General features: G+C 48.8%; 1 protein-coding gene and 1 long non-coding RNA gene across 4 annotated transcripts; both read right to left on the reverse strand.

The window, feature by feature from the left end:
- Positions 1-396: 396 nt before the first annotated feature.
- On the reverse strand, positions 397-4,173 carry LOC125507752. Of its 3 annotated transcripts, none has more exons than XR_007282971.1 (3): positions 3,367-4,089; positions 1,797-1,891; positions 397-1,661 (listed from the first exon to the last, which is right to left on the reverse strand). It is a non-coding gene; the product is annotated as an uncharacterized LOC125507752 (long non-coding RNA). The 3 variants fall into 3 exon arrangements; XR_007282972.1 differs by having other exon boundaries at positions 397-711; positions 1,190-1,661; positions 1,797-4,089; XR_007282970.1 differs by having other exon boundaries at positions 1,797-4,173.
- A 1,311-nt stretch (positions 4,174-5,484) lies between these two features.
- On the reverse strand, positions 5,485-7,516 carry LOC125531602. The gene is made up of 3 exons (XM_048695963.1): positions 6,550-7,516; positions 6,298-6,426; positions 5,485-5,989 (listed from the first exon to the last, which is right to left on the reverse strand). The coding sequence occupies exons 1-3, from the start codon at positions 7,450-7,452 to the stop codon at positions 5,873-5,875; spliced, it is 1,149 nt and encodes a 382-aa protein (XP_048551920.1). The 5' UTR covers positions 7,453-7,516; the 3' UTR covers positions 5,485-5,872.
- Positions 7,517-9,791: the final 2,275 nt, after the last annotated feature.

Consider the following 9,791-nt stretch of genomic DNA (forward strand, 5'->3'; position numbering starts at 1 on the left):
AAGGCATACATATTCTTATGTCAAACATGTACCAAATCCTCATGCACATCAAACAACATTGTTGACTTATTTTTTGCCATTAAATCATATTTCTTCTTCTTCTTTCATCGTCACAGCTCACGAATTGCACAGTTTACTTGGTCGACGGTAAAATTAATTGAAATCTCTATATTTTTGCTGGCCCTTGATCGATAATATGGTCAATTGCAGGAAGCAATGTCTCCGTGGCCAACAGATCATCTGCCCCTTTCTCTTGTTCTGATGCAGATGGTGGGACATAGCTATCAGGAAAGGGTATTCACAAAAAAAACTATCCGAAAAGGGTGAAGGGGAGGGTCAGAAGGCAGCTGCTAAGAAATATGTCAGATGTTTGAGGATGTAAAAAAAAGTTAGATGTTTGAGGGTTAATAGCAAATGGTTGATAAGGCAGTTTGATGAACAGACTTCTAGTACAATACATCAGCAGAACTTGAGAAAAATTGTTACTCCCGTTCTTGGGACTAAGGAGTGGTCAGTACATCTGATGTGCCCCATAAGTTCTTCTATCTAAAGTAGGAATGTTGCTATAAAAAAAAGTACACCACCCCTGTTGCAACATGCAAAGACACATGAGGATGTGATCAACTCATCTCAACTCCTTCAACTCCTCCAAATATGTTGTTGCCTTATGTGACATTGATTCAGGAGCTGTCCCATCAAACTATGTTCCCTCTGTAAAAAACACAAACAGAAATTCCAGTTATGCTAGTACTTCTGTTTTGCAAATTGCAGTAAATAAAAAAGTGTAAAATAAATAGAAACAACAGAAATTGTGAAGCACAACAACAGCAAGCCACCAATTTCCCGCAAGTGATCTTGCATGACCAATGCGAACTATCCTTATTACAGATTATTAGAATGTCGAGGTAAGGAGTAATTTAACCACCAAACTGTACTACAGTACTAAGTTTTATTTTGTTCCAAACAGTGTGTCAATTCACATGGACTCAAGCTTAATGTGGTAACTTCCAATCGACAAACAAAACAGATATCTTTGAGCAGTTAAGTAAGCATATAAATTCCAATATCATACAAAGAGAAGTAAATATAAGAAAACCTGTCAGCAAAAAAACCATGGAACTATATTCACATTCATGCTTGAATCTTTAATCTCAGAAAACCGTAAAATTGCCTACATGTAATTTTGTACCTGCAGACCCATAATTTTCCAAAATTTGACCAACACCTACATCTCAAATCTTGTTTGCATTCCTAATGAACGTCTGCCACACACTGAGTAGTGCTCACATCACTTGGCAGACCATCCTGTTGGGTAGCAGGATTTCTGACATTAGTAGGTTTTGGAGAATATCATTGCCATTTAATCAAGGCTAGAAGTTGAAGCTTGACTGAAGAACATAGCAGAAATGAACTTGACTAAGTAAATAGATCAACAACTCGTTTGCTGGTAAGTACCCAGATTTTGATATTGACAAAATCTAAACCCCAAGACCAGTGATACTGACAGCAGAGCAAGAATCCTTTAGGGAGAAAGGTAAATTGGCTATTTGAAACGCCATTGCGGATATGATGTTTCCTGTTCCCAAGCTCCAGCATCACCAGATCCACGCATCCCCGAACAAAATGCCGCTACTGGCTGTCCCGCCTTGCGGCCTCCCCTCCTGAACAACATAAAGTCAAATAAAGTAACTCAATCACTGAAAGTTCTTTCTCATACATGAGTATCAAAGGTGTCATGAATGAAGTTGTTGAGAATGATAACAATGTAGGTATAAGGAGATTGAAGAGTATCTAACCGGTTACCAAACAGTGATGATGTAGTGGATCATCGGAAGTGGGCCAAGCGGCCGAAATGCAAAGAGAATCATCCATTCAGGAGATGTAAGAACACCTGTAGAAAGAAACTTACTGGAATATCTAAAGAGCGCTCACACATCATGTTTTGAAGGATATTAGAAATCTATTAGAATTCAGAGATTCTAAAGTTGTAATTTGCTTATGATATTTGCCCTGATTATCTACCGCTATAACCATGCTGATACAGGTAGTGGACATTACTGCTGATGTCGAGTGGAAACTTACTGGAAGTGGTCCCTGGAACATTGAAATGGAACTTACTATACCTCATGCCATACCGAAGTAAGAAACTCAACTCAATGAATAGAATTAGTTGAATATACGTCTAGCCTTTGGTTACGGATAAGTTTATGGATTAAAGAGGAGCTGGGCTTAGAGATAAGTGCACTACAGCTAGCTGGCTGCACTATTAAGGTTAATAATATATATGTTATTCTTTGGAAAGGCAAGATGGTTGCACTATTCTTAAACTTCAGAGAACAAAGCTTGTATGTTGTTCGTTGGAAAGGCAGGATGGCTGGATGGTAATTACGTCATTAAAAGATTCGCTCATGAAGGCGCTATTCACACCGGCGACCATGTGGCAAATCAGAATATTCAGAGCAACTGAATCTCTTTCGGATGTACAGCAAGCAATCAGGTAGTACAATCCACCCTCTTCTCCTTAGTCTTTCAATTGTACCATAGAGTTAAACCTAAATCCTAGTTGATCTATATATATATATATATATATATATATATGTATATCTGTCGCACAAACTTGCAGTGAATCTGCAACTGGATAGTTACTGGACCTAGATTTTAAGTGGTATTTACCTGGTAAGCATCCCTTCCAAGTACCGTATACATAATATATATTACCGAAATTCTGTTTGATACCTAGATTTGCAAGCCATCTTGTAAGATCTTCGGTTCAATTGCTTCTTGTTAACTGCACTAATTTGTGAGCTTTCTCTCCAGGGCATGGCTATCGAATCCTATATGAAGATGTACAGTCAAAAAATGCAGCAATTGAGTCTTTGCTAGCTAACTACAAATGTTAGAGTTGTGTCGAATATTGTGTACAAGGTAGGTTACAGTTGGACTTGTAGTTGTATTGTGTTTACAGGGTATGAAGTCGTGTTCTAGTAGGACACTTGTATCCTAGACCTCTCATATATAGCGGGGGTAGACACACGATGTAACCTATGCCAACATAATAGCACAGGCGCGCAAGGGGGAGCCGGCGGCGTGTGCCGGCGCCCGGGTGGCCAGAGTGCGGTATTGTGACGGTGTCACGGGGAGGAGCGTCCGTAGTCAAGCCCTGGGGATGTAGCCATATCGGTGAACCTCGTTAACAAATCTCGGTGTTGTGCTCGTGTGATTGCTTGGTCCTCGGATGATCGACGGTATGCCTCGGATTTATTCTAACAACAAAAACTAAGATTCCAGTGGATAGTATGAGGAAGATGCAGAAGAAAGAGACAGGGAGAGGTTCCATTGGGTTGTCGGCCTTTTTTAGATCGATACCTGCGGAGGTCATGGCCTCGGAGGAGCTTTGTCCGGGCTTATAGGGCGCAGATGCGGGCGCCATCTCCGCCGCACACAGCCAGGCTCTCCACCTGTGCTCCAGATTGGAAGGATGGATATGGAGAGGCGACCCTCTGCCACGGCCTGAAACCTGAACCGGAGGAGGAGGAGCGCAGGATCGAGAGGGAGAGGCAGCCCATAGCCACTGTGGGAAACCAGAAGTGATGGAGGAGCCTGTCGAAAGATGATGACCTCGGCTTGGCAATCCAGTCGATCTCGGGGACATGGGACTCCGAAGGCGGGTGGCGAGCCCTCCATAGCAACGACGGCGGCCACCTCCAGCATCGCGAGATCCAGGGCGACTTGGGAAGGGAGCGGAGCAGCATGCCGGATCCGACGTGCGCTGATTCTGACGCTACCCCGCCTCCCGCGCGTCCTCCACCTCCCGGTCGTTGCCCGTGGTGGCGAGGAGCGTGCTGAGCAGCCCGTCGCGGTCGGTGGCGCGGGCCCGGAGCAGGCTGGCCTGGGCCTCGGCGTCGGCGAACCGCGCGCGGAGGACTCGGGCGGCGCGAGGAAGAGGACACGACAGAGAGGAGGCAGTCTGCGGTGCGGGGAGGACGGCACGGCGGTGGATGGCGTGGTTGAGGACGCCGGTCGGCGGCGGATCCAGATGGGGTGGAGGCGTGGTCGCTCGTATTTTCTGGCAGAAATACGGAACATTTTTTGCAACGGGATATAAGTATCCTAGAACGTTAGGTTGTGATTTACCTGTCAATAATAATGCGATTGTGTAAATAAATACTCATCAAATTCTGCTCATGAATTATCTTATATTTTGATTAGAAGTTTGGTAAGTAAATTAAAGTGGAATTGGTTAAGGTAAGTAAATTAAGATGATTGATTATCATACACATGAAAGTTTGGACGAAAGGGTGGTGGGAAGAAAGGTGAAATGAGAACCTTACGTTTTTTTAAGTAGTAGAGATTTACTGGACTGCGGGTTAATTTCTCAAAAACACGACTTTTTTGCAAAAAAAACACGACGCACGACCACAAACAATAACTGGTTTATTAGTACTAGCAAAAAACCCCGTGCGTTGCAACGGGAAAGAAAATAACACACGTTCTTAACCCAATAACCATGACTCAAGATCTTAATAGGCCCGCGTCTTTTAGTTTCATATGGCATTACATTTGTATTTCCTCTATACTCACACACTCGTTCGAAAAAAAGCCCGTGCATTGCAACGGGAAAGAAAAAAATACACACTCTTGACCAATAACCATGACTCAAGACATTAATAGGCCCACGTCTTTTAGTTTCACATGACATCACATTTGTGTTGCCGACAGTGACCGCTGTGCTCACACAATGAAAACACGTTTGAATGTGGTTAGTCTTAATGTCTCTCTCTTTTACGCGCGCGCACATGCGCACACTCGCTTGGAATAAGATAAAAAGTATGTTGTTTTTTTCCCGCGAGGTTTTTCATAGTTGTGTATGCATGGTTCTCGATGTTTTTTTTCTCTCACTCTGGTTTTAATAGATGTTTATTTGCAATTTGAATCACCGACGGTACAAAAAAAACAGACCATACACTATATATTAAGTTTGCACCAAAAATTATATTTTAGAAATATTTAACAGCTAAAAATAACTTCATATTTAGATTCTACATATTTTTCTAATCAAGTTTCATATATAACATGTTAAAATTTAAGTTACGGTTTAAAAGATATGAATAATCTTATTTTACATAAACTGTAGATTGATTAACCGAAACGTCAGAGGGTTTTCTGTTAAAACTAAAAAAACATTTCGGCTGACTTAAATATGAACGGCGGGTTGATTGTCTAAAACGTCAGGGAGTTTTCTAAGAAAATGAGAAAAAACGGTTTGGTTATAACTTAAACATGTACTGCGGGTTGATTTACAGAAAACTGAGGGATTTATTTGTAAAACGGCGTGACAAACGATCAGAAACAATCCGTGTTTTATTAGTAGATAAGATAGGTAATACAGATAAAGAGGTAAAGATAAAGATTTTTGCAATCTCGGCTAGACATACAAACAAATACATGAGTTACAAACATTTTTCATCTACTAACCAATTACAAACTTACTTCCCCTTGATTTTCAAAAAGGGTGGGCCATCTCCCCACCTATTAACCAATCAAATTAATTCTTTTTATAAAACCCTGTAACTCATTTATTGAGCTAGAAACAAAAAAGAAAATGGCGGAGATCACCATCACATCAACTAAAGGAACGGCGTACATTTACCCGGAACACAAGCGTCTTTGACGCTTTAGCACTTTGCAGTTCAAATCAAGAAGAAAACAGCTGGGAAACTACAGAGAGAACCGTCCATTCGCTACAGCTTTCATAACACACACACAGTTCCGAGCACAATGCAGTTATCGGTGTCCTGAATTCAGGCCAGACTGATGAAGCAACCCATTGACGAAGTAACTGCCGGTGGCGACGGACGGGGTAACGAGCTCGTCAGTGGCGGTGGTCGAAGCAGAACTCCTTCCGGGCACCGCACGAGCAGGTCACGCACACCACCACCTCGGCGCCTGGGCACGCCGCCGCTCCATGGCCATCTCCGCCCTCGCTCTCCTGTACGATTGTAGATTTCGTTAAGGCAAACCACCAAGATGACAGAAAGAGGCCGCGGCAACGAGCGGTGTTAACCATTAAACTGACGGATGCATCGGTGGAACTGAACAAAATGATCGCGATTTGTTTGTTGCATTCTCGAGTGATTTCCTACCGCTGAACAAAATGAAACTGCTCATTTTTCTGACTACCCAAGGATCGCCGAACAAAACGATCATGGTGATATGAAGATATGCGAACTTCGAATGATTCAGGCGATCGGATTAACAGAGAGAACATGGACAACCAGGAAAGAGGAAATGGCTTACCCGCTTGCTCGCCTTCTCCAGCGGCCTTGTTGGCGATGCGTCGAACGTGCAGATCGTTCCCGCCGGTGACTGATACGGCGATGAGGAGCAGGATGCGCCGCTGGCGGCGAGGATGTCCTTGTTGGCTTCCTGCAGCGACCGAAGCCAGAGAAATCAGAGACGCGAATCGCAGTTACCAGTAACAGGCGAAGAAATCCAAAACTCAACCGCAGAGGCGGAAGATCGAGCAGGGAGGGGGAAGCGTCGCGATACCTGATTGATCGCCTTCGCCGGCGAATTGACGAACGCGCAGCACGGCCTGGTCGACGACACGGACAGGGCGGCGCGACGGGTAGGGTCGCCGATGGCCAGCGCTTCCGTCTTGGCGACCTTCTTCAGCGGCACGGTGACCTGCAGCTGCTCTTCCAACTGCCGCTTGTTCCCGCGGCGCCGTGACCAGAGGGTGCTCCCCTCGGGCTTCCGCTCCGGAGATGCCGACGTCCGGGAGGCCGTGAGGACGAGTGGCGGCGAGAAGACGAGATCGCCACCGCCGCTGATCCGGGGACCCACGGGAGACAATACCTTGTCTGCCGCAGACGTTGAAGAATCTTTCCGCCCGAGCGCCGTGTTCGGAGAAGCCAGGAACACCGGTTCCCCGCCGTCGTTGCCGTTGGATCCCGTGCGCGTCGGCGTCGGGGGAGCCAAGGACGCGATGGCGCCGGTTCCGTTGGAGCCCCCGTGGCCGGGAGATAACGACGGCCGAGAAGAAAAGACCCCAAAACCGCTGCTGGCGGTGGAACCCATGGGTGTCAGCGACCGCTCCGGCGAAGTCAAGAACGCGAAGGCGCCGCTGCGGTTGGAGCCCTTGGGCGATGGCTGCTCCGGCAAAGCGCAGAACGCGAAGCTTCCGTTGCTTCCGCTGGAAGGCGACAGCGCCGACGAGAAAACGCTGACGGTGCGGCCGCCGCTGGGTGGCGGGGAAGGCGCGGGCGCGGAGGAGAAGGGGGGCAGGTCGACCAAAATCTTCTTGCGCGGGGAGAAGGCGGGGAAGAGGCAGCGGCGCTTGCGGCCGGCGGCGCAGGGGTCGGAGAAGGCGATCGGCGACTGGTCGCCCTCAATGCGGAGCTCGGCGAGGTGGTGCTGCCGCTGCGGGGTGTGGAAGAAAGCGCGGGCCATCTCCGTGGCTGCGGTGCGCGGCTTTCTTGGGTTCTTGTTCTATGGCAGAAGGCAGTTATTAGGTGGTGAACACCAGACGTCGGGCTTTTTACATGCTTTTATAGTAAGAATGTAAGATAAGAAAAAAAAAAGACAAGATTTGGCCTTTTCTCCAATACGGTACTGCGGTAAACACCAACGTGTAGTCCATGGGGAAGTCTCCTCCCGAGTCGGCCTCCCACTCCATCAACCCTCCTCTCCCCTTTCTCCCCGCCATCGTTGCTGGCGCCCATGGCCAGCCTAGCCCTAGGGACGCTGGTGGCGGCGACCCCCTGACCTTCCCCTCTTGATGGCTTCCGACGTGGGACGGAGCTGCACCAAGAGGGTGCTCCTAAGCGGCGACTGACCCGGTGGCGGCAGGGTTCCCCGACGCGGCCGATGAGCGGCTGGGTGCTGGCGGCGCCGACGCCAGCCTGCTGCAGCGTGGCCGGCGTGGCTTAGCGGGCCCGTTTCGGGCCTGGTATGCCCCGCTGCTGTGTTCGGACGGCGACCGCGATGGTGCCTGAGGCGCGGGCCTCTGACACGATAGCGGTGGAGGTGGTTCCTTCCCGCTCGGCCTTGGTGCTGTTACTCCCGTCGCTTGGCACTTTTCTTTGGTCTTTTTGGCCTTGTGTTGGTGTGAGGGAGTCCTGGATTAGGTGGTGTTCGGATAGCCGAACTATACCTTCAGCCGGACTCCTGGACTATGAAGATGCAAGATTGAAGACTCCGTCCCGTGCCCGGAAGGGACTTTCCTTGGTGTGGAAGGCAAGCTTGGCGATACGGATATTCAGATCTCCTACCATTGTAACCGACTCTATGTAACCCTAACCCTCTCCAGTGTCTATATAAACCGGGGGGGTTTTGTCCGTAGGACAACATACACATCAACAATCATACCATAGGCTAGCTTCTAGGGTTTAGCCTCTCTGATCTCGTGGTAGATCTACTATTGTACTACCCATATCATCAATATTAATCAAGCAGGACGTAGGGTTTACCTTCATCGAGAGGGCCCGAACCTGGGTAAAACTTTGTGTCCCTTGCCTCCTGTTACCATCCGGCCTAGACGCACAGTTCGGGACCCCCTACCCGAGATCCGCCGGTTTTGACACCGACATTGGTGCTTTCATTGAGAGTTCCTTTGTGTCGTCCCGTCAGGCCTGATGGCTCCTACGATCATCAATAGCGATGCAGTCCATGGTGAGACCTTCCTCCCCGGACAGATCTTCGTCTTTGACGGCTTCGCACTGCGGGCCAATTCACTTGGCCATCTAGAGCAGATCGAAAGCTACGCCCCTGGCCGTCAGGTCAGATTCGGAAATTTAAACTACACGGCTGACATCCGCGGGGCTTGATCTTCGACGGACTCGAACCACCGCCCAGCGCGCCGCACTGTCACGACGAGCATGATCTAGCTCTGCCGCCGAACAGTGCCCTGGAGGCCGCACCCGCATTGGCTCCGACCCTTAGTTCGGAGCCAACCGCGCCGATCGAGGATGGGCGGTTGGACGCCACCTCGGGGGCTGTGATCCCAACGGCGGTTGAGCCGAACACCAGCCCCGTACTCTGCGAGACTCGTGACTCCACGGAGCTGGATTCTTCTCCAGACTCCGAACCCTCCGCGCCCCTGCCGATCGAATCCGATTGGGCGCCGATCATGGAGTTCACGGCCGCGGACGTCTTTTAGCACTCGTCTTTCGGCGATATCCTAAAGTCACTGAAGTCTCTCTCTTTATCAAGAGAGCCCTGGCCGGACTACGGTCAGCAAGGTTGGGGTACGGACGATGAAGAAATTCAAAACCCACCCACCACCCACTTTGTAGCCACTGTCGACGACTTAACCGACATGCTCGACTTCGACTCCAAAGACATCGACGGTATGGACGCCGATGAAGGAGATGATGAAGAACCAGCGCCTACCAGGCCCTGGAAAGCCACCTCGTCATATGACATATACATGGTGGACACCCCAAAAGAGGGAGAGGGTGATGGAACAGCGGAGGATGACCCCTCCAAGAAACAGCCCAAGCGCCGGCGTCAGCGGCGCCGCTCAAAATCCCGCCAACACAAAAACGGTGATTCCAGCACAGGAGATAATAATACTCCGGAGAGTGCCGAAGAAAACCCCCTCCAGCAAGGTTTAGCACAGGAGGATCGAGAAACCAGCCCTCATGAGAGAGCGGCAGACAGAGAGGTCGAGGACGATAATTATATGCCTCCCTCCGAAGACGAGGCAAGCCTCGATGACGACGAATTCGTCGTGCCAGAGGATCCCGTTGAGCAAAAGCGTTTCCAACGCAGGCTTATGGCCACGGCAA

This window comes from Triticum urartu, chromosome 1, assembly GCF_003073215.2.
Source record: "Triticum urartu cultivar G1812 chromosome 1, Tu2.1, whole genome shotgun sequence".
NCBI lineage: Eukaryota > Viridiplantae > Streptophyta > Magnoliopsida > Poales > Poaceae > Triticum > Triticum urartu.